Source organism: Pipistrellus hanaki, assembly GCF_964339955.1.
Source record: "Pipistrellus hanaki genome assembly, chromosome: 9".
Classification (NCBI taxonomy): Eukaryota; Metazoa; Chordata; class Mammalia; order Chiroptera; family Vespertilionidae; genus Pipistrellus; species Pipistrellus hanaki.
Genome location: NC_140511.1, coordinates 54,259,517 through 54,283,848, shown reverse-complemented (window position 1 = coordinate 54,283,848; position 24,332 = coordinate 54,259,517). Strand labels below are relative to the sequence as shown.

Below are 24,332 nucleotides of genomic sequence, written 5' to 3'. Positions count from 1 at the left end.
ACCAGCTGAACCACAAAACCCACCTGAAGTCCCTGCAGACACCAACACCGCTATGTCCTTAGAGAAACAGCCACTGCAAAGTTGAGCTGCCCTCGCAGGCTGAAGGTACCCATTGAACATCTACAACCTTGGAGGGTGGCTGTACAGCAACACCGAGAGGAGCTGTGCTGGGCCCTTGCTGAGGGACTCATTCCCTCCCATCACCACCCGCAAGAGCCAGCCCTCCTGCCAGGAAGGCCAGCTGTGGTAGATGGGGCTGGGGGTGGTATGGAGTAGGCATGGGCCTGCTCTTCTAAACCTTTCCCAAATCACAATGCCAATAACAGAATCCCAGGGCGCTCAGGGGACTTGACTGTCCCTGAACCCTCTCCTCAGTCTCTGGGTCTGAGCTCACAGATCTTGGTGAGACCAGACCCAGGAACCCGCCCTTTTTGCTTCTGGGAATTCCTTCTGAGCAGCTCTATGCAGGCCGTGTGTTGCAGTGAAAGCCCTCTTTCCTTTTACTGTGTCTGTGGTTCTCCATGGCCAAGAAGGAGACTGGGCTCCCCCATCCTGACCCTGCACTTGGTCTTGGGTCCAGCTCTGATCCCAGGAAAGCTCTCACCCCCTCCACCAAATGCACTGTGACCAGAGTCACGGGTGTGCAGGGGCTGCTGCCCTGACCCAGGGCCCATTCCAGACCTCCTCTGTGGCACTTTCCCGAGTGTGGAAGAGGGGCAGCCTAGAGAGGGGGCCAGGGTGGGCAGGTGTGGCCTGTTCGGGTCACTCTCTGTGCCTCTGCTCATGCCAGGCTCCGCAACAAACCAGCTCTCCACACCTGAAGTGTCCCCTCCCCGACCCACAGGCCAGCTGGAAACTGAAAGCAGGGGTGGTGGGAGGAGGGTGGCCCGGCCAGCCCCAGCCCCAGGCCTCAGGACCACTGGCAGGCACAGTCGGTGGGCTCCTGCACTGTGTAGGGCACCCAGGTGGCATTGGTGGCGCAGAAGAGCTGCACGGAACGCCGCTGCAGGCCCACCTCTCGGCAGCACTTACAGAAGCGGGCGTAGGTGTTGATGTTGTAGTTGTAGATGCTGGCGGATGGGCACCGCCCATCACAGGACACTAGGTTCACCTGGGGATGGGCAAGCCCGTGAGGCGGCCTGGGTAGCCCCCACCCCCCCATCTCTCCTCCCCTTCCCCATCTTTGGCCGCCCCTCCCCCACCGCCCTGTGGGTGCCACGCACAGGGGTGTTGCTCCGGCACTCATTCTTGCGGATGGTCATGCGGATGGTCACCTTCTTGCAGGAGCGCCCATCCTCTTTACCTGGGGGGACAGAGTAAAGGGTGAGGTGGCTGCGGCGGCTGAAAAGTGCTTCCAGTGGCAGCAGGATGGGCCGGACTGGGGCAGTTAGTGTCATGCTGGAGGTCCCCTCTGGCAGCGTTAGTGCCCATGCATCAGAGCCCCTCCCCATCAGAGGGCAAGCTTTTCACTCAGAGCCCTGGAAGGAGACAGAGGGAGGTGGCTGGGGTGGCCTCAGGGACCCTGGGCTAAGGGAGGAGAAGGATCTGGGGATAGGCAGGATGCCTCCCCACCCCAGTCCCAACATCTGTCTCCTAACCTCTACTGGTGACCTCACCCCTATCTGATTTTCAGCTTTTCTATTCAAGAGGGCTTCTAGCATTAAGATTCTGCAATTTTGAGAATGAAGGCAATCCCCCAGTCCTGAGTATCATGCGTGCACACAGCAGGCTCATGCGGTTTCCATAGCTACTGCAGGGGTGGACACGGATAGGAGTGCCCTTTCCTCTGCCCGGACCATGCCGCCCACAGACAACAATCCCGGGGCTCATTCATGCCCTCGACTACTCAGGTATCTCCTCACCCCTGACCTACTCTGAATCCCTTCTTGGAATGGCACCTCTCCTGCACCAGTCCTCCTTCCTGACCCCGCCCCAGCCTGCTTCTGCCCAGGACAGGATTGCCACCTGGTCAGAGACGCCCTGCTGGTTATGCTGCTGACGTGTAAGCTGCAGAGCTTTCTGCACCGCCTCTTCCACAGTTTGTTCTGAGTCCTGTCCTCATTCTAAAGAAATGTTGACTTCCGCACCTCTATCTAGCTTCGTAAGGTTGTGTTCTTTTTCAGAATGAGGGCCTCCACGTTGCATACGCTCCCGTCCCCATAAAACCAGAGGCATCCCCTTTATTAGACACTGCATTTTACTAGTTATTCAGTCTCCCCCACTAAAATAGCATCTCTGCGAGGCCTGGTGTATGCTGTGTCCACGGTGCCTAGAACAGAGCCTGGCAGATTGGTGCTCTGCTAATATTTTCCAGGTGCATGGCCTTGCTGGGGCCCCAGGTGCCTTCTGGAAAAGAGGGAATCCTTCTGGCCTCGGGGCCTCCTTGCAGGTTTCCCACCACAGCGGTAGGAGGACTCCCAGCCAGAGCTAAGCTGACCTTGTCCACTCTCCGTGCTCCCACAAGGCAGGGAAACTGAGTGCTGTTCTGGCCATGGCCCCTGGGTCCGGACTAAGACTGGCTGAGTGACCAGTGGGAGCAAAGCGGTGGCAGCATTGGGCATTGGTGGGCGCCAGGTGAGCGGGCACCGCTGAAGCATTCCCATGCAAGCTCAGGGGGCACAGCTTGCTACCCAGCATGCACTGTTGGCCGAAAGGCCTCTGCCAGGGGCAGGGAGCAGGGGCGCCACCCTCCCCACCCCCACCCCCAGAGCTGGGGGCACCTAGCAGAAGGGACATGGTTGGAAATAGCAACGCGGCTGCCCGCCTCCAGTTCCGTGGGCTCCCGAGAGGAGTACCTGGGTGGCAGTGGACACTAACCCGTGGAGGAGAGGCGGGGCTAACGGGGACCACGGGAAACAGGGTCCCCGGGGAACCTGGGGAGAGGGACATGGGTTGCAGGTCACACGGGAGCACACGGGACATTCAGCGAATATGAGTTGTGGGTCAGAGATCAGCCAGTGAGGCACTGAGCCCAACTTCCTTGGGATACGTGAGGTGATCATAAAAAGTCTCACATTCTATAGCCCCCCAAGGAAGGGTCTGGGACCCAAGGGGGCGGGGGGAGGCATGCGGGCACAGGCACTAAGGCTGATTGGGCCATGTATGCCTGTGTGGCTGGGACTGCAGGTCCCAGGGCCAGGTGTGAGGACAGTTGCACAGACCTCTCACTCAGACTCCACAGGGAGTCTGAATCCCACCCATGAGGCCCTTCCAAGACAGGGCTCCTGGCCACAGGGAGAATTCATGTGGTGGCGGGGGGCATCTGGGCTGAGGGCCTTGGCAGGGGCAGGCCAGTGGGCTACTGACCTCCTGGACTCAATATCCCAATGTCCCTGTCTCCAACAAGAAGCAGAAGCCTTGCTGTCGGGACAGGAATGTGAGCATGGCCTCTGCCAGCTGCCTAAGTGTGCCAGTGCCTGGACCTCGTGGTAGGGGATTATCCCTTCATCTACTCACCCACAAAGAGCCACCACCAGAGGTGCCAGGCCAGGCAGGGCCCGGCCTTCTAGCCCCCTCATGACACGCTCTGCCCCAAACCAGAGCCCCTCACCCCTGGGTCTCCACCATGCTCACTCACATGTCCTGCAGCATCCTTCCAGGGAAGGGACCACAGAGCCCCCAACCTGGAGGGAGAAGAGGGGAGGTGGGTGGAAGATCCTGTCCAGATCAGAAGCCACAATCCCAGCAGGAGGCAAAGAGTCCCAGGGACTTGACTCCTTTCCTCCCATGATGAACCAGGCAGGACCTCCAGGCCCTGCTGGCCATCAGGCCTTGGCCAGAGGAAGAAGGGAGAGCCACAGGTGTGAGCTGACGGGCTGGGACACTGGCACTGAGACTGTCTGCGACTCCCACTGAGGCCTGAACCCAGGTTCAGGTGATGCTTTCCAGTGGCAGCTCCCCCAGGGAGGGAGGGGGGCGGTAGCTGACCCTTGGGTGAGCAGCCTGGGCTCTGTCTCAGCCCTGGGATAAGTTGTCCCTTTCTTCTGGGCTTAATTTCCTCATTTCTAATTAGAGCCCTCCTCCTCTACTGTGAAATGGAGAAGACAATGGATATGACGGTCCTTTGTGAATAAGTGTGAGTGTGAGTTTCTCTATGTGTGTGGTTTTGTGAGTCTATATATGTGTGTGTACATATGTGATTGTGTGTATGAGTGTATGAATGTGTGGGTGTATTTATTTTCTAGGTAAGGTCGGAAATCTTTAAATGCCAATATTCATCTCAGGAGCTTTAATAATTTAACAATAACCCCAAACCCTCCAGGAAATCCTTGTCCTGGGGGTGTACACACAGGGACAGCTGTCCACACTAGGGCAGAAGTGCTGTGGTGTGTGACAGTGAGTGATGTGTGCGCTGGCATATGGGGGTGTTAATGTCCCCGTGGGGTGTGTGGTGTGTGTGAGCCATCGACTGTTGGTGGTGGTATGTCTGTAACAGTGTATGTTTGTGTGTATCTGTGTGTGGCCCTGTGATGTGTGAGGTGGTCGGAGCCAAAATGCATGGAGAGCTGTGGAGCTGGGGTGGCAGGGCAGGCACAGGCTCTGGGAACCCCTTCTCCCACTTCCTGCACAAAGGACCTCTCCCCACCCCACTAGTAAGGGATCCCATGGCCCTGGTGTCAGGCTATGCTGCAGGGCGGGGAGAGGCTGGCACTGACCTTGGCACACTCAGTCTCATTGAGCGGCGGGCAGCTGATGGGCGAGCGGACAAGCACGGCGCCCAGGGGGGTGCTGCTGCAGTGGTGGCGGGCGCACTCTGCAATCCAGGATGCCCCGGGCTGGAGGGCACAGAGGTGGGCGATGGAGACTGTGGCCAGATGGATGGCCCGAGAGAACCGATAGGGTATATAGCTCCAAAGGCAGATGCAGCCCCAAACCTAGCACTGCCCAGGACCCCCTCTGTGCCCAGCCCCGGGTCCTGGTCCTCGGCGTCTCCTGCTGGAACCCCTTCCCAGGTGGGCTTTGAAGGGGTTGCATACCAAGAACAGGGAGGTGGTGCCGTTGGGGAACGTGAAGAGGCAGGACACGTTCCTGCAGGAGCCGCAGCAGGCCGCCAGGTCCCGCGGGTGCTCATACTCCTGGTTCTGCAGGACCGAGAGGACGGAATGGGCTCAGCACATGGCCACCTCCCCCTCCTGCCTCTCCCACTGTCTCTGTCTCTGAGCCCAGAGCAGGGCCCTCTGCAGATGCTCAGGGAGGGGAACCCCAGGCTCCTTCTATCTCGGGCAGGAAGGTCACCCCATGGCTACTCTATGGTTCCTTTGCTGTGGTTCCTGGGATCAGCCCCAGTGATAAAGAGCTCCCTGCCCCTTTCGAAGGCAGCATCTGGTCATTTTGGGGGCCAGGTTCAGTTCCAGATAGACCTCAGGCTGAGTCCCAGTTCCTGCGGGACTTTTGACAAAGGATTGGACCTCCCTAAACCTCAGTTGTTGTTTTTTCATCTGAAAATAGGAACAATTCTAAGCCTGTTTATTCAATTAGTATTTCTTTAGCCCTCACTAGAATCCAGTAATGATCTTAAGTATCGGGCACGTAGAAGTGTTCAACAAGTGATAGCAGGAACACAAAGAGAAAAAAAAAACTTTGGGATATGCCAGCCATAGAAGGTGCTTCATAAATGTGGTCTCAGTCGAACCCCCACTCCTGCCAGGCCTTCACTCCCACTCTTCCCCTCCCGGCCCCGCTTCCAGCACTTGCCACAGAGGTCTCCGGAGCCCCTGATGCCCATGCTCTAGACTTGTCTAGAGAGCTTGGGGAGAGCTGGAGGGCCCCTCTGGTTCTTGGAGCTCCTTGGCTCTGCCAGGCCAGCCCTTCTAACATGCCCCCCCCCCCCGCCCGTCCCATGCTGCCCCCTACCGCCTCGCAGTGGACGTCACACAGCACAGAGGTGATGTTGATCTGGTAGAAGCCGGTGAGAGGGTCCAGCAGGTCAGTGCAGCGGGAGGTGTGGCACACGCCATCGGCTGAGAGCTCCACCACCGTCTGGCCCGGCTGCATCACCCCCAGCTCTCGGCTCAGACAAACGGCAGCCTTCACTGCACGGGCGTGCAGGGTGGCCCCGGTCACCGAGAGCCGAGCACCCACCCCGCCCACGGCTCACTCATCCCGGCTCTACCTCCCCGCTCACCGCACTCGTATTTGGCGCAGCCACACACGTTCTCCTCGCTGTGCATGAACTCCTCGTCCAGCTGGGACTTCTCCCACTGGATGGGGCAGAGGCAGTCAGCACCTGGGTGGGAAGGCCCAGCCCCGCCCTCGGCAGCAGTCTGCCCCCTGAACCTCTCTCTCTCTCCTTGCAGCCGTGGAGGAGGGACTGGCGGGCCTAGGGACCCTTGGCACCCTGTGAGCTCAGTCACCCTCCCACAGAGGTTCCCCGCTGAGGAGCACCCCAGGGTCTTCTCTGGGCCTCAGGCCTCTCCTGTCACTCTGAGCACCCACTGGCCCATCAACAGAGCTCATGCTACGTCCCTTCTTCCTTCACCCGTTGAAAGGGGGAGAGAGAGAGGATGGAACAGGAGGCAAAGTGAGAGGAGATGCATGTACAGGGGTCCTCAAACTTTTTAAAGTGGGGGCCAGATCACGGTCCCTCAGAGAGCTGGAGGGCCGGACTATATGAACTACTAATTCCTACTGTAACACCTCGGCTGCGCTCACTGCCCAAAAACCCTGGCGGGCCGGATCAGACTCCTCTGCGGGCCGCATGTGGCCTGTGGGCCGTAGTTTGAAGACCCCTGATAGAGGTTTGGGGGGTGATACATATAATTCATAAAATTATGTGAAAAACATAACTTTAAACATAACTTTGCAGGTTTCCTGGCTCCCAATCCTGACACTGTAATTACATGACCTTAACCTTAGTGTCCTTGTGTTTATGTAAAATTGAGTTAATCATAGAATCATTGGGTTGTCGTGAGAATTAATGTGATAATATATTTAAAAGCTCTAGGAGAGTGCCCAGCATATAGTTTGCTCTTGATTAATATTAGCTACCATCGTAAGTATCATCATCACCATCATCATCATCTTCACCATCCCCCCCAACCCCGCCATCATCATCACCAGCATCCTCAATATCCCCATCTTCATCATCATGGTACTTAATCCTCACAATTCAGAAGCATGGCCATGCCCTCTCTACAAATAAGGGCACGGTGCCCAGAGAACTGGACTTAGGACTCAAATACTGACCTGCCACCAAGGCTCTGTGACCTAGATGGAAGGAACAGGGTCTCCAGGGGAAGGGGTGGGGAGGGAGGAAAGGAAACGGGGCAGCCAGGGGAGGGGCAGGCTCTACATACCAGATGGCACCGGGGCACTGGGATGGTGTCACAGTCACACTCTGAAAAACAGGAGGAGCCAGGACCCACCTCACCAGAGATGTCCAGGTGGAGGACCTTCGGGCCTCCAGTCGCCTCACTGCAGGCACAGCCCTCCTCCACCTGCCTCCATGCCCCTGGCTGAGGCACCACTGGCTAACGTAAGGGAGGCAGCAGCTCCAGCTCCAAGGCAAGGAGCTCCAGGGCAGAGTGGCTGGGAAACACACGCTGCAGATGGCTTTAAATGCCTACTCTACGCCGAGCTTTCCTCTGTGCTCTGGGGACAAAGCAGTGACTGAGACAGACTAGCACCCCTGCCTTTATCCAGGCCCAGAAAAAGACAAGCAAAATATCCAGGTGCAAAATAGAGTTTCTTGACTCTTTTAAAAATGCGTTTTTATTGATTTCAAAGAGAGAAAGAGGGAGAGAGAGATACAGACATCAATAGTGAGAGAGAATCATGGATAGGCTGCCTCCTGCACGCCCCCTACTGGAGATTGAGCCCACAGCCCAGGCATGTGCCATGCCTGGGAATAAACCATGACCTCCTGGTTCATGGGTCGGCTCGACCACTGAGCCACACAGGCCAGGCTCAACTCTTTTTAAAATTACATTTTTTATATAAAGCTCACTGGTGTTCATGATCGATCACGGACACGCCCACCTACTTCCCCAAAGGATTTAAAAAATATATATTTTATTGATTTTTTACAGAGAGGAAGAGAGAAGGATAGAGAGTTAGAAACATCAATGAGAGATAAACATCAATCAGTTGCCTCTTGCACACCCCCCACTGGAGATGTTCCCATCAACCAAGGTACATGCCCTTGACTGGAATCAAACCTGGGACCCTTCAGTCCGCAGGCCGATGCTCTATCCACTGAGCCAAACCGGTTTTGGCTTCCCCAAAGGATTTGAGGTGAATTTAACCAAATTATATTACTAATTGCAATAAAGACTTTGTTGATGGAAAGGGGCCTGGATCTCCGCCCTGTCAGGGACTCACCGCAGGACTTGTAGGGGCAGCAGCGGTCTGGGCTCCACACCTCCACCAGGGCAGTGCCCATGCCACACTGCACGTGGGGGCAGCGGAAGTTCTCACACACTGCACGTAGAGGGGAGGCGAGGGACACATCAGCCACAGGCACCTTGGAGCGTGACTCGTCAGAAATGCAGCATCAGCTAAGGAGGGACTCACCACACTGGTACAGAGGGCAGCAGAGCTCCGTGGTGTTGCTGTCCACAGTGAGCGCCTCCCCCTCCTGACACTCGGGGATCGGATCTGGACACTCGCCACAGGCTGAGAGGGGAGAGGGGCCACCGCGGTCACAGGCAGCCCCCCTCGTGGGGAGGGGGCTTGGGAGAGGACAGGTGGCTAGGTGGGGACACTTTGAAAATCCAGGTGGGATGAAGCCAGCCTGAGAGCAGTGGCTCATGGTCCCCCGTGGCCTGAACTGGAGTCAGAACTCAGACGTTCTCCGTGGCCACCTAAGTCTTGCACTGAGTGAGTGAGCACCCACTTCCTCATGCTCAGTCACCCGCAGGGGATCGGTTTCCTCTCTCTCCTACACTTCTCTCTGGACAGGGACCTCACCTTCTCCTGTGCCCACCCCACCCAGTGACTCCCATCCCTTCCTCCCAGCCACCCAAGGAAGCCGGGGTGAGGAAGGGGTGGCTGAGGCCCAGTGTGCACGCTGACGTCTGATGGCTTGTCTACCCACTGCAGAAGTAGTAGGTGCAGCACGAATCCCCCATGCGGCCCTCGATCAGGATCTGGTCCTGGCGGCAGCTGGGGATCACCACGGCCTCACACTGCTCTGGGTCACACTCTGGGGGGAAAACAGAATTGAGGTGCTGGGAGCAGACCCTGCCTGGCCACACCGGGCCACCCGCCCTAATCTCCAGCCAGAACCCGATCCCCAAAGCTGTCCTTGCTCCCCTGTCCCAGCTGCAGGCTCCCGCCTCCCTGAGGCGGTCCGTTATCCCATCCTCCCAGCCCCCGACTTCTCACCACAGGTGTAGCTGGGGCAGCAGGATTCCTCCTCGAAGTGGGGGATGAGTCGGTGGCCTGGCTGGCAGGTGGGGGCAAGGCCCTCACACAGGGTCTGGTTACACACTGGCCCGGGGGCCACAGGGCCTGTCACCTGGTGGCCAGGACTTGTCCCGGCCTCCAGAGCTGCCCAGCGCCTGGACACCTGGTCCCCATGACACCTCCCGGACCCCAGGCCCCTCATTCCTAGCAGGAGCCTCTGAAGATCACACAGAGGGTGACTGGGACAAAAGAGCAATAAGAGTTAACATCCAACCCAATGGGCCGCGTGCCAGCGGCCACTCTGGATCAGTGTTAACTTCTGTAATTCTCACAGCAGCCCGGAAGGTGGGCACTATCAGCCGCCTGCTACAGGAGAATCGGCTGAAGCACAGAGGATGGTAAATGATCTGCCGGGTGGTGGAGGGAGAGTCCACTGGCGGCCTGGCTCCAGAGCCTGTGCAGTTAAGCCCTGCTCACCCTAAGGTGTGGCTCCTGTCCCTCAGGAAGGGTTCTCCCCCTCCCCCCAACTTTCCCCTCCAAACATAAGACACTTCCACTTTCCTAGCCTTGTCCTATCCACCAGGGTCAGAGCTGGAGCCTTTTAACCGCTTTAGAGTCAAGGCCCAGGGAAGTGAACAGTGGGACTCACCGCACACAGCCCCCAGGCAGCACGGGTCCTCCGTGGGCCGGAGCAGGGCCACCTCCCCGAAGCGGGGACAGGTCTCAGGGCGGGGGCCTGGGCAGTCCAGGTCCACTGGGACGATGGTGTCCTGAGCTTGGCACTGGTGTTGGCAGCACCCGCTGAGGGAGCTGTTCCAGGTCTCCCCCAGGGCCCGTGGCACCCCCGTGCTGTCTGTACAAGCTGCAGTAGGAGTGTGGGGGGCATAGGAGACTCAGGAGGGTGGGGAGACCCAGACCATCCCAGGTTAGACCCTCCCTGGGAGGTCAGAGCAGCCCAAAGCAGACCCAGAAGGATACAGGCCACTGGTACAGGAAGGTGAAGGAGGGCCTAGGGTGAAGCCAATGTGGAGGGTCCCTCCCCGGAGGGCAGAAACCTACCGCACTTCTCCTCGGGGATGCAGAGTGCCGAGTGGCGGCGGTGCAGGATGGTGCCCTCAGTGCAGACACAGCCCTCGCCCAGCACCTGGCACTGCTCCGGGTCCAGCGGGCCCAGCAACCCATCCTGGCAGGACTCTGGGGGCTCACAGGCCGCCACACAGGCCTGGTATGTGGAGTCGCTGGAGCACAGGAAGGCTGCAGGGACACAGGGGGCGTCGGTGAGCATCACCTGTGACTCAGCAGATGGTGCAAAAGGCGTTTCACTGCCTCTTTCCTCTAGATCAGGAGTCAGAGAATGAAGTTTTGCTGAAGCACAGCCATGTCCATTCATTACTACTGAGTGTGGCTGCTGTGTACTACGAGGCAGAGCAGAGTGGTTGTGCAGAGGCCATACCGCCCCCAAAGCCTCACATACTTATCTGGCCCTTCAAGGAAAACATTGCCAACCCCTTGTTCTAAGTCAGTGTTTCCAAACTCTCGTGACTGTAAAAAGTAGATTTTACACTGTGGTCCTATAGAACAGTGGTCTGCCCTATCTGATTTGGCTCAGTGGATAGAGCATCAGCCTCTGAACTGAAGGGTCCCAGGTATGATTCCCGGTCAGGGCACATGCCTGGGTTGCGGGCCGTCCCCAGTAGGGGGTATGCAGGAGGCAGCCGATCAATGATTCTCTCTCATCATTGATGTCTCTCTCTCTCTCTCTCTCTCTCTCTCTCTCTCTCTCTCTCCTCCCCTCTCCCTTCCTCTCTGAAATCAATAAAAATATTTTTTTTAAAAAAGAAATAAAAAAAGAAAGAAAGAATGGTGGTCCTCAAACCAGATAGCCAAAGGATCACCCAGAGTTTTTGAATTGCTATTACGGGGACCCCACCTCAGACCAATGTGGGGCCCATGCATCACTACTTTTTTAGAGAACCATTAATATATTGCAACAACAACAAAAAAAAAACAAAAAACAACAACAAAAAAAAACTTGTGCATGAGATAATATTTAATTTTTCTAGTATTTTCTATTCTGTTGCATTTTCCAAATACTGGCACTGTCTCCAAAAGTTGATTTCATACCCACTGAGTTGAAATCCACAGTTTGAAAGCCATCCTCTGGGTGGCATTGTCTTTTCACTTACCTGTCACATGAAAGGTGTGGTCTTCCTGTGAGCCATCTCCTGCCTGTCTGGGTGTGTTCAAACTACTGGAGGCCAGTCCACCCCTGCTGACCCCACTAGGGCAAAGCTAAGGGGGTGGGACAGAGTGGATCCCAATTCTCTTTAAGGAAGGAGTGGAGAGACTGAGAGAAGAGACAGATGACCAACAGTGAAGAGAAAGGAGCGAAGATGTGCTGGACATAGCCAGGTGATGGCCTAGTGTGAAGCCCTCTGAGCACAGTATCTCATGCCATCTTCAAACCAGCCCTAGAGGGAGCTATTATTCCTGTCCCCACTGTACAGATGAGGCAAGGAGACTCAGAGAAATAAAATAATGAATAAATAAAAGATTTACTTGGCTTGGTAATATAAGTTAGAACAAAAACAAATTTGTTAATTTATTAAAACACCCATAGATTTATTTATAAAGCATATAGACATTTATTAATGAATGCAATGGAATGAATGAATAATTAAATCTGGAAAGCCTCGACTTGGACTCGGGTCTGTAAAAGTATTTCCCACTCTAACTGTGGGAGCAAAGGAGCCGTGGAGGAGACACCTGCCCCACCCACCTCACGGCCCCCGGCCACCAACTCACGGCAGTAGTCAGAGCGCCGCCACTCGATGCACACGTGGAACTTGTGGCACATAGCCACGTACACGGTCAGTGCCACACAGGGCTGCTGCACGTACTTGGTGTCCCGGATCCACAGCTCACAGAACGACTCTGGAGAGACCTGGGCACATGTATCAGGCAGTGCTGCCTCTCTGGATTCCCCACATCCCAGGGCCAAGCTCTCCCAAGCCCTGCTTGGGGGCAACAATGAGCCTCTGCAGACACCCAACCTGGTCCCAAACAAGACCTCTGGGAGCTCACCCAGACCTACCCCTCCCTACCCTGGCCCCTCCCAGCAACGGGGTCCTCCCATCCTGAACTCAGCACGTACAAAGCTGTGGCAGGCGCTGAAGGTGCGGTTGGACACCATGCGAATGCAGGGGGAGCAGTCGGCCGTGGCACAGCTGTCTGGGCGGAAGCGGGTCTGGCCCACGGAGGTCAGGGAACTGGGCACCTGCCAGCTGTCCAGAAAGGGAGCAGGGTCCTCGTCCTCACCCACCACAGAACCATCCTCCAGGGTGAGGTCATTGGCTGCGTCCCCATCACAGATACCTGAAGGGGGCGGGATTACCCAACAGCCACAATAATCACCACACTCAGCTGTCACTCTGCATATCCCTCCGAACAAGTCTTTGAGGCTGGTATTAGTATTATCCCATTTTATAGGTGAGGAAAAATGAGGCCCAGAGAAGCTAAGAAACCTGCTGTGTAAGAAAATATCTTTGTTCTAAATACATGCCCAAGTATTTAGGGATATAAAAATATTTTCAAATGGTGCAGGAAAAAAAATGCATATATATAAATTGCATATGCACAGAAAAGTGCATTAATACAAATGTCTCTATCTCTATCTTAATATACAGAAAGAGAAGCAAATGGGGCAAAATGTGAATACTTGGTAAATCTGAGTAAATAGTACACAAGAGTTCCTTATACTATTTTTGTAACCTTGAAGTTTGACATTATATGAAAATTAAGTTACTTCAAAAATGTCTGCTTTAACAGAGATGGCTAGCTAGTTATCACACCTGTTTCCTCTTCTGCCTGGGCAATCTGCTAGCCTATTTTTCCCAGGCTCCCTTGCAGCTGGTGAGACCATGTGGCTGAGTCATTGACTGAGTCAATGAGACCCGAGCGAAGGTGATGGGCACCACGACCAGACCTGGTCCATAAACATTTCCCAACTCTTTCCTTCCTTGGAGTTGGAAGCTCATGCTGAAATGGCAGCACCACAAAATGGGAGGAACCTCCATTTGGAAATTTTTGTGTGCAAGAAATAAACTGTTGTGTTAAGGCACCAAGGGAGGGAAGGGACTGAAGTTTATCTGCCATAATTTCTACCATGGCCTTAACTTCCAGCCTCTCTCTGTCTCTGGGCGTCAGACACACACTTGCCTGCCCTTGACTTTGCTCAGGCTGCTCCCTCTGCCTGAAATACTTCTTTCTAGGACCCCTTTAATGCACCGTTCATGATCTTACCAATTCTGTGTAACAAGCTTTGGTCTTGCGCTGTGAGAGCAAAGAGTCATTTCCCTTTGGATTCTCAGAATTTCCCCACATGCCTAACCGAGTGGCCATGATACCAAGTGTTAGTTTGGATAGCTTAGAGATAAATTAGCTGTCTTCTGCTCTGATACTTCCAGCCACCAGCTTTGTCAATATAAAGCATCATTTAATAAAATTTTATCCATGTTCCCAAAGGTCACAATTTCGGTCTTGGCACTGAGTCACTGAAGGGTGTCACAAAGGGACCCTAAGGAGGAGTTGGCCTGCCCAATTATTGCTGACCACAGCACTCTGCCAGGTGTGAACAGTAGAACAAGTGAGGAAAGGGTGATGGTGGTGCTGGTGCTGGCGGTACTGATGTGTGCAAGGAGAGATGCTTGTATCAGTAAAAACAGAAGTTTCATCAAACAGGAGGTTTGTCTTTTTTGCTTTCTGTTCGGCCCCCAGGGACTGGCACCTGGTAACTATATGTTGCACAAATGAAAGAATAACCAGGAAGCAGACTTACGTGTGTTAGTCTAAGTGTAGAGGGCATGTTGAACACAGGGGCATGTGTGAGAATGAACAAAATGTGAGCAGCCTTACAGATGGAAGCCATAAGTATGTGTGTGTATAAGTATTCCTATGTCATCCATCACCATAATCAGGACAGTCCTCTGCCCCTTCAAGGAATAGCAGTCCATACTTGGATTCCTCCTGAATCAATCCAAGTTTGCTTATCAAAATGCACTGGTCCCTTAGGGCATGTGCTGAGGGCAGCCATGCTGTGGTCTAAGAACACTAGCTCTATGGGTGTAGCAGCTCTGCTGTGTGATCTTAAGCAAGCCACTTAACCTCTCTGAGCCCCCTTTCTTCTTTAGTTCAATGACCACGGCTCAGGGCTATTGTGTGGATGACCTGGAATAAGTGTGATCGGAGCGTGGAAGTGCTTTGTGAAGTGCTCAGGCATATGCAGGCTGGAAGGATTATCTGGTATTAGGGAGCCACCAAGAAAGCTGACAGACAATCCTGCCTGAAGCAACAACTGGCCGAGGCCAGAGCCCCGAGCCATCTCTCTGCTGGCGGCTTCAGTTCCAGAACAGAAGACATTAGGGACATTGGGCCTCTCTGCCTGGCAGCTCTCCTGATCCCCACTGTGGTCTGATACTCTGGCCCTGCTTTCCCTGGTACAGGGAAACCTGTGTCTGGGGGGGACAGGGGGAGACCCAGGAAGCATCCCCCTGCCCCCAGCTGGGTCCCACCTCACCGCACAGGCCACGGCCCTGGATCTCGCTGGCTTTGCTGGCCTCCAGGATCATGAGTCCTGAGCTGTGGAGCCACTGGATCACGATGTGTGACGGCGTCCGGATTACATACATGTGGCCTGTGTCCTCAATTCTGAACCCATACCTGCTCACGGGGGGCGACACAGGCTGCAAGTCCACTATCACCTTAAAGGGGGAAAGGGTTGTACTGAATGTGAGCACAGCTTGTCCATCCATCCATCCATCCATCCATCCATCCATCCATCCAATTATCCAACAAACAGTCATTAAGCACCCTCTATGTGACAGGCTCAATTTCAGGCACCGGCAGCCAAGACACAGTTCAAGGTGCATAGAAGAGTCCGTAAAGGTCTGATGAGCACACAACAATGAAGCAAAAAGTGCAGCATCTGGAAGCAGGCTACATCTCTATGCGCAAATTAGCACACATTCTGGTCCCTCTAAACGTTCTCTTCTTTCCTTCTTCCACTCCGATAATTTCTTCTGGGAGATCTTCCCTGAATCCCCAGCCTCTGGGCCGGGCACTCCTCTCTGGGGTCTCCCCATCTCTGTGCTGACCACTAAGACAGAATCCCTCAGAGCAAAAGTGCAGAAGGCAGATAGCTTAAACAGTCGTGAAGGCCACTGTTTCTTCCATCACAGTATTCCTCTGTCACAGTATCCCTCCCGGTACTCTTCCTGGCTTGACAGTACGGTGGCCAAAGTATTCTAATTAAAACCCTTCCAAATATACTTAACTTTGCATTGTGTTTTTTTGTTTGTTTGTTTGTTTTATTGTCCTTCCACACCCCAGTTCCCAATCATGAATAAGCCACAGGCCCCTCTACCCTGGACGCCCTGGCCCTCCACTGACTGCTGCCTGGCCCCAGAGGATGGGCTCTTTGATGCTCTCACCTTCCGGTTGAAGCGATCAATGGTGACCTGATGGGCCAGGTGAGTCACATTCAGCAGCACCAGACAAAACGGGGGCCAGTTCAGGTGCCCCTGCAGAGACATCCCAGCCCCCATCAACCCATCAACTTGGAGCCCAGTCCTGCCTCCTATCCTGGTGAGCAAGTGTGAGCACACTCTGCTCCTGTCCCTGACTTCCCTCCAACAACACGCCAGCGGCACCATCGGGGCTGTGCAACGGTGCAGAATCCCATAGACCAGCGGTCAGCAAACTCTAAATCAACAGAGCCAAATATCAACAATATAACGATTGAAATTTCTTTTGAGAGCCAAATTTTTTAAACTTAAACTTCTTCTAATGCCACTTCCTCAAAATAGACTCGCCCAGGCCGTGGTATTTTGTGGAAGAGCCACACTCAAGGGGTCAACAAACCACAAGTGGCTCACAAGCCACAGTTTGCCGACCATGGCCATAGAACATTTTTGGCTCTAACTGACCCCATGCAAGCTCAGCCACAACTAACAAACGAAGAACCCTGCCTTCTCCACCTGGCTCATGGGGCATCCCAGGTGGGAATTCTCTGCAGTTTGACCAGGCCACAGGAAAGGCATCCCAGATCCTATGCACATGCCCAGGAAGCTGGGAGGAGATGGGGATGGCACAGGCCCCAGGAAAGGCCAGGAGGTGGCAGACTCCACTGACTCTTGCCCCACGAGCCCATTTCAGGGGACAGGCAGAGCTTCCGCATCTGTCCTCACTGCCTCAAAACCCAGCTCACTGCCAATCCCCCTCCAGGCCTAGTCATAGCCCCAAGTGCGGGCAGAAAGAAGTGGGCGGTCACCAGGTTGGCGCTTTTGCAGTCCAGGACGTGGACGGTGACCATTTCGTCTGGGCTCTGGCTGAGGGTGTAGACGGCCTCCTTGAACAGGGCTGCGTGGCTCCCATCAAAGGTCACAAAGCTCAGATCGGGGAAGATGGAGCAGCGGCCTGCGGGAGGGCAGCGGACAAGAAGAATAAACAGGTGCCTTCAAGGCCAAGGCTGCGTAGGAACATGGAGCCGGTGCCTGGGCCCTTTCCTGGATGATGGAGAGGCCCTGGGGGCTGGAGGGTCACACAGAGATCAGAGGTTGCAAGGGTAGGAAATCTGCCAGGTCAAGGGTCACACTGAGACAAGAGGTCATATTCAGGTCAGGATTACCCTAAGGCTGGGAAGCACCAGGTCAGCGGTAGAAATCAGGCTGGAGCAGAGGTATAGGAGGACACAGTACGGTACGAGGACAGGGGAGGCTCCAGTGGACCCCAGGACTCACAGGCACACTCCCAGATGGGGCAGCAGTGGTCCCCGCCCACTCTCACAGAGAGGCCCAGGACCCCGCAGTGAAGGGGTGCAGCACCCTGGGGACAGTGCTGAGTCAGGTTCAACCGGATCAGCTCGCCCTCCAGGCAGATGTGGCGGACGCAGTCCTCCTCCGCGATTGGCTGGCACAGGGTGAAGGGATGTGTGAGTGCCCATGCTAGAAGCCACAGCCACTCACCCCCAGCCCACCCAGCCTGCAGCCACGAGGGCCCGGGATCCTTCCAGATGCAGGTTCTAGCAGGAACAGACCTGAGATAAACCTACCGGGGAATGGAGCCCTCACTCTCCATCTACCCAACCCATTGGGGACCTGGGGCTGGACTGCGCATGAGATTGAGGGTCTGAGGACTGACTCCCCGAGATCTCTGCATACCTGCCTGGTCTGTGCTGAGATCCCAGGTACACAGGTGTGCAGACACACTAGCTCAGACTCACAGAAACCCAAGCGCCCCTCCCATACACATTCTTTCTATCTATCTATCTATCTATCTATCTATTGACAAATGCACAGTCTCTCAGCATCATGTATCACACACGCAGATACCTGAGTGCTCAGAATCTTACACACATGAACACAAACCAGGGCACATAGTCCCATACAGGCACCCAGACACAAACATGCATACTGACATACCCATGTTGTCACACTCAGGACATCACACCAAGCCATCCAATTAGCCTCTGGGGCCCCAGTGGGGCACGGTGTGACCCTGCTATGGTATCAAAGGCCAAGAAGATCCTGGAGAACTTTCCAGGCTTCAGGAGCATGGGGGAGGGGTGAAGGCAGTGACTAAGCCCCATCTTTGTAGCCTGGCAACTGGTTAAGAAGCTTCCATAGGACTTTCCCCTTGCCCAAAAATGTGAGAGTGGTGGTGCCCAAGCCCAGTGGCCTGGGAGGAGGGAAGGCATGGAGGGTCCATATATAAGAGGCCAGAAACCTGTCAAGTCACTCACGACACATATGGATGCGTTGGCCTCAGTGGTGGTTGCCAAGGCCACGGCTGAACCCTCGGAGATGCCCTGGACGGGGGCCGAGCGCCCCGACTGCGTGGTGGCCTCTCCCACTGGCTCTGCAGGGGGCCGAGGTCCCGCCGAGGTTCCATGGGCCTCCGGGAGTTGAGGGAGCAGAACCAGTGAGCTCTCTCGGGAGGCAGTCCTGGCCGAGACGGGGCTCAGGGGATGGGATGTGGGCACTAGTGGCGCTGTGCCGGCCCAGGGATCCTTGGCCTCGGTCACCAAGGTGGCAAGAGTGTGGGCCACAGCAGGCGTGAGCGCTGTGGGCCCCTCCTGGGCAGAGCCATGTGCCAAGGTGGGCAGAGACACCTGCTTGGACAGGATGGCCGTCTTCTCCGTGGTGCTCTTCCGTGGGGCAGCAGATACCGTGGAGGCCACCCCCGCAGCCACAGTCGCCACTCCAGAGGTTGGCAATGTGGCTCCCAGAAGTGGGCCTGGAGCTGTGCCTGCTGCTGGAGGGGCTGTGTGACTGGGTGGGTGCACCTGGGCCACCACAGCTGGGGTGAGAGGCAGGGCCGGGCTGAGAGACCGAGCAGATGGAGTGGTGGCCATGGCGAGAGAGGTGGCCTGTTGCTGGAGTGGAGGGGTGATGACAGGGCCCTCGGGACCAGGCGTGGCCACTGGGGCAGATGTGCCCACCTTGGCCAGGGGCAGGCTGGTGTCGGGGGGCAGGCCAGAGAGGAGCTGGGGGGGCCGAGTTGACTCTGGAGATACGAAGGGTGTGGCCCCCAGCCCATGGGCAACTGTGGGCAGGCCGGTGGCAGCCAGAGTGCCTGGGGGTGGTGCTGGAGGCCTGGTGGCTGTGGTGGTGTGCCCGGAGGGCTGGGGTGAGGACGTGGGGAGTGGGCTGGGCAGTGGGGAGGGCAGCAGGCCCGTCGGCTGGCCTGGGCCCAGGTGGACCTTCTCTGTGGGTGGCATGCTCTCCACTCTCTGGGTGGGTGGCATGCTCCCCACGCCCTGGGTGGCCACAGGGCTGACAGGAGCCTGTTCTGCTGCTGCCCCAGGCTTGCCTGGGGCGCTGCTGGGACTGGGAATGGGCTGGGTCTGTTCGGGCGGGGGGACCCCTGTCCTGTTCGTGGCCTTCGTTACTGCAGGTGTCAGCCATGTCTCGCCTGACTCTGAGGAAGTGGGGGTCCTGGAGGTCACTGCAGGGGAAGCCACGGGCCTGGAGGAGGGACCTGCGGGCGAGCCCAGGCTCGGCAAGGCCTGCAGGGGTGTTGTCCTAACGGGCAAGGAGCCAGGTCCTGGGACCGTCACCGCTTTGGTCAAGAGTGGGAAGCGAGGGGCAGGGGGTGACTGAGAGGAGACTGTCACGTTGGGGCTCCCTGTAAAGGTCACCGTTACCCTGGTCGTCTCCACGGCACCCAACCCCATGCCGGGTGTGGACATCTGCCGCAAATGGGGGAGGGACGAGGACCTTGGTGCATGAGGGGTGGCTGGGAGGCTGGCGGTCACTCCCTTGCTGGCCGGGGCCCCGGTGGCAGGGGCAGGGAGGTTAGACGCAGTGACCCCCAATGGCGCCTGGGTGGGGGCTGGAGGCGGCGTTGGCCCCTCAGTGGCTGCCAGGGGTGGGTTCAGGGCCGTGGTGAGGGGGGCAGCTGGGGTGAATGCTGGCCTCTGGGAGGGGGCCCCGGGAGTGTCCTGGGGGAACTGTAGCTCCTGGTCCCTGGGGGTGGGCAGCTCTTGACTCGGAGGCAGGGTCTCATTGCCACGGGCCTCTGGGGGCACCAGAACTGCAGGCTCCACACCTGGGGCAGATGAGAGAGGAGGCTCAGACGGGGGGTGACTGGTGCCCAGGGGTCACACTGTGCAGGGCTGGGGTCAGATGGGCACCCTAGGTGAGCGGGGAAGACAGAGGCCTGACCAACCCCGGGCCTCTGCCACGTGGATGACTCAGAGAAGCCAGCGGGTCTGGGCTCTGCCACGTGACTCCACGCCAGTCCCTTCCTTACTCCAGGCCTCACTTTTCCTCTGTGAAATCCGGAGAATGGGCTGGATGAGGTCTCCGCCTGCCCTACAGGGTTCTCCCGGAGGCCCCTCAGCTGACCCGGCCTGTCCAGGGACCTGGGAGGTCTGGGTATGATGGGTCCGTGAGACCCTGGGGTTTACGGTGAATCCGAGGGAGGGGTGAGAAATGCAGGCCACTCACAGTCCTCCACATAGACGCATCTCTGCGTGACTTCATCCAGGACCTTGGGGGCGGGGCATGCCGGCACACAGCCTTCCACCCTGGGGACAGAGCCGGAAGGGTTAGTGGTCAGGAATGTGAGCGGGTCCCCTCTTTTCACCTGCATTGAGCAGGGGCCTCGTCCTTTCTTATGATGTGCGTGTGTGCGCTCTTATCATGTACACACTCCCATGAATCTCCATAACCTGTCACATATCACACAGAACTACATATACACCAACATGCATGCTGCACACTCCTGCCCTCAGACCGAGAGGGAAACACACAAAGTCCAGCTATGCACACACGGTGCCCTCACTTGCATGTGCTCACATGTGCCTCTATTCAGGCACATTCTCTCTCACACACACACACACACACACACCCATGTCTGCAGGACTCAAAAGTATTCACACAGATATATCTACATGCCCACACAGACCAACCACTTCAAACACCAGTGTACACACGCTCACGCCCACAGCTGCACCCACACCCAAATACATGCAGCTCAGACACATGCGTGCACACAGCTGTACAAGCCCAGGCACCCCTTACATACAAACACACGCGGGGCTCAGCTATATGCACATTGTGCACACACAGATATTCACATATGCCCAGATGAGGCACATTCATCTAGTACACACCCCTCGTATACACAGCACACACGTGTATATAAGTATATGTGAGTACACGCACACCTCAATATATGCTTATGCCTCCGCTCACAGATGACATACAAGTCCATTCCACATATGTGTATGCTCTACATGCTAAGGCACATACCTGGATGCCATGCCATCTCACCTGGGCACGTCCTGGCAGCTGGCTGCCCTGGGGTCCCGGCAAGTTTGGAAGCAGGGGCTAGCACAGGCATCGTAGCGCCACTCACACATGGCGTAGGCGGCCCCCGATGGGCTGGCATCTGGAAAGGCACCCACCCCAGAGTCTGAGGACTGGGCATCAGTGCCAGAGCACAGAGGCAGCCCAGCTCAGCTGGCACCCACCCCGCCCCACCCGTGGAAGAGACAAATAGACTCATGGGGCAAAGTGGAGACAAATAAATGAGAGCCAACCTCAGGGGACACTGGGTTGCTGAAAGCTGGGGTCAGTGTCTGGAGGGACCTTCGGGTGGGGTCCAGGAACTTGGTGAAAGGGCTGAGGAAGGGGGTGCTACAAGGCAGGCATTGGAGCTGGGCTTTGAGGGGTGACGGGAGAGGAGGCTGTGATCCCTGATCTCTCCGTAAGGCTGCCTGTCACCCTACCCCTCTGAGACCTTGGTGGTCAGGCTCGCCCTGCACCCCAGGACACCATCCCATCCTTCCTGCTCTGCCTCTGGCCAGGCCACTGCAGACCTCCAGGGAGCCAGGAGGCTTTCCCCTGGGGGTGGGGGAGGTGTTGGGGAATCCCCGCCCCTCTCAGCCAAGGCCCTGTGGGGCATCTGGCCCCAGACAAGGGGGAGCTGTTCTTTACAAGCTATGCCCTCTGTTGGCAGAGGGCCTCCATGAAGTAGCCAGTCTTGGGACCAGGTGCGTGGTTTGGCTGAGCACTGTCTTGGTTGCCCCTAGTAACTTGAGCCACTAATAGTAACAACAGCTGACTCAGATAGCACCAAGTAGGGCACTCAACATTTCACACAAGGATGCACGCATTCATCCTCACAATAATCTTTATGAAGTAACGTTATTATTATTCCCATTTCATAGATGAAGAAACTGAGGCATAAAAGCTGCTGGGGAAATTAAGCTCTCCCAGGGGAGGGTTCCTCGTAAAAGGCCCCGCGGCCAGTGCCTTGGCAAATGAAGGATCCTCAGGGGAAGAGTGTGTAGACTCTGTGGGGCTTTAAGGCAGACAAGACCCCAGACCTCCCTGGCACAAGCGGGGGTCTCTGCTCCTGGCCCCACCCTGCAGCCCCGTCCTGACCTCCTAGCCCCCGCACTGCTGCTGACTGTGAAGGAACCTACTTTTCCAAGACCCTTGGGACCAGCACCGAGAACTTCACTCTGAGCCAGGCCCACGCCATACATTCAATCGCCCACAACAGTGGTCAGCAAACTCATTCGTCACAGAGCCAAATATCAACAGTACGACGACTGAAATTTCTTTTGAGAGGCACATTTTTTTAAAACTTAAACTATATAGGTAGGTACATTGTTATTAACTTAATTAGGGTACTCCTAAGCTGGCCTTTGCTAAAAACTCAAGGGGCCAAAGAGCCGCATGTGGCTCGCGAGCCACAGTTTGCCGACCACTGGCCCACACTAACCCTGAGGCAAACATCGCCGTTGTACAGGTGAAGAAACGGTCAGGGAGGGGCGTTCTCCTCCAGCGCCAAGGACCCAGGTCAGCATTCGAATCCAGGGCAGTCTGGCTTCAGCGCCTGGGCTCACCCACTCTGCCTCGGAGTCTTCCAGAAAAGGACACAGCCCTGCCATCACGGCCAGCAACCACTCTGTCCTGGGGTGGGGGGGGGGGGTTCTTGATGGGCTGGATAGATGACCGCTGAATGTAAGTGTGAGCTGGCCCAGCCTGGTGTGTGTGTGTGTGTGTGTGTGTGTGTGTGTGTGTGTGTGGTATGGGTGGGGTGGTAAGTGAGCAGCCTGGCTGGAGACACATTTACACACGTGTGGATTCATTCATACAGTGGGAGGTGCCCTCACAGGCATGAACACACATACACACATGGTTCAGTAAGGAAATTGTGATCACTGCCTCCAGGGTCCAGGCAGAGATGAAGTCGTTAAGGCAGACACACCTGGCAGGGGGGAGGGCAAAGCCCTGGGACCCTTTCCAGTCCTGCCCCATCACAGGGTCCCGGGCCTCCCAGGGGGCAGGGAGAGGCTGTGGGCTCACAGGGCGGGCGTGTGCCCCATCGCCACGAAACCTGAGCCAGAGAGCTGCGCAAGCAGCAGCCACGATCCCTTCGCCCTGCGTTTCCACAAAGGCCGCCCTATTTTTAGACCGTGGATCTGGCCTGTGGGAACAGGCAGGACCCAGGAAGCTGGCTGGGCCCCGAGCCACGCTGCCCACACTCCTTAGGCCACCAACATGGAGGCCCGGACACTTCCCACCTCAGGGTGGCACCCACGTGGCCTCCTGGTGCCAGGAGAGTGAGTGGGGATTCCGTCTCTTGGGGGCAGAAGGAAGGGGAATAAGGAGAGGCCAGGGAGGGCAGCTGAGTGAGGGGCTGAGGGGCGGAGGGTGAGGGTAGGGTGGGCACCTACCCAGAAGGCGGAAGAGTGTGCCCCGGCGGAAGGCCTCCGAGTGCTCGTATGGCCGAAGGGCCAGTGTGGGGCCCGACCCGAAGAGGAAAGAGCCAGGCTCCGCCAGGGACTCCAGGGCCACCAGGCCCGCCCGCCAGGTGCCCTGGTGCAGCGAGAAGGAGGCGTGGTGGCAGAAGGCATCGCTGCCCTGCCACTTGGCCAGCTCCAGAGACCCGTTGGCTGTGACGTGGAGGAAGAAGTTGGGTCTGTCCGCTGCCTCCAGGGACACCACATCCGGATCTGCAGAGAGCCACACGGTAAGGTCCATGAAGAGAGAGGCCCTGATGGGGGGCAGACACCGGGCACCCATTTCCCTCTCAGGGACACAGGACGGCACGCACTGAGGAGAGCTGGGACCTGCTCCTCCATGCCTGCCCGCCTCCCCTCGGCCCACCCCCTCTGCCTGCTGGCTGCCCCCCTGTGCACCTCCCTTCCCCAGGGCAGGCGGAGGGTTAGAGAAGCCACCGACAGCCAAACCTCGGGAGGTAAGCAGCCTCCCTCCCTCCCTTCCACAAACACTTTGAGGACACCCCCTGTGCCAGGTGCAATTCCAGATGCCAGGGACACAACAGTGGCCATGACAGACAGACACGGCCGCCCTGGTGGAGTTGCGTTTTATTGGTCACACCGGACAAGCTGGTGATTTGCCAGATTTCAGCAACCCCTGTGTGGTCCTGCTCCTCACAGAATCCCAGAG

The 24,332-nt window shown here is 56.6% G+C and overlaps 1 protein-coding gene across 1 annotated transcript in view; it reads right to left on the bottom strand.

The window, feature by feature from the left end:
• Positions 1-686: 686 nt before the first annotated feature.
• OTOG (otogelin) overlaps positions 687-24,332 on the bottom strand; it is a gene marked incomplete at its 5' end in the record, with an annotated part of 66,182 nt that continues 42,536 nt past the window's right edge. The window contains 24 exons of the mRNA XM_084895441.1: positions 687-1,111; positions 1,224-1,303; positions 3,578-3,623; positions 4,656-4,775; positions 4,977-5,081; positions 5,854-6,032; positions 6,125-6,200; positions 7,296-7,336; positions 8,320-8,418; positions 8,512-8,613; positions 9,035-9,142; positions 9,325-9,429; positions 9,995-10,207; positions 10,405-10,599; positions 12,151-12,289; positions 12,500-12,720; positions 14,921-15,104; positions 15,834-15,923; positions 16,673-16,818; positions 17,142-17,310; positions 18,143-19,950; positions 20,352-20,431; positions 21,180-21,297; positions 23,597-23,875. Coding sequence (XP_084751567.1) covers positions 911-1,111; positions 1,224-1,303; positions 3,578-3,623; positions 4,656-4,775; positions 4,977-5,081; positions 5,854-6,032; positions 6,125-6,200; positions 7,296-7,336; positions 8,320-8,418; positions 8,512-8,613; positions 9,035-9,142; positions 9,325-9,429; positions 9,995-10,207; positions 10,405-10,599; positions 12,151-12,289; positions 12,500-12,720; positions 14,921-15,104; positions 15,834-15,923; positions 16,673-16,818; positions 17,142-17,310; positions 18,143-19,950; positions 20,352-20,431; positions 21,180-21,297; positions 23,597-23,875 — 4,904 coding nt within the window. The 3' untranslated portion in view covers positions 687-910. The remainder of the gene's footprint in view (positions 1,112-1,223; positions 1,304-3,577; positions 3,624-4,655; positions 4,776-4,976; positions 5,082-5,853; positions 6,033-6,124; positions 6,201-7,295; positions 7,337-8,319; positions 8,419-8,511; positions 8,614-9,034; positions 9,143-9,324; positions 9,430-9,994; positions 10,208-10,404; positions 10,600-12,150; positions 12,290-12,499; positions 12,721-14,920; positions 15,105-15,833; positions 15,924-16,672; positions 16,819-17,141; positions 17,311-18,142; positions 19,951-20,351; positions 20,432-21,179; positions 21,298-23,596; positions 23,876-24,332) is intronic.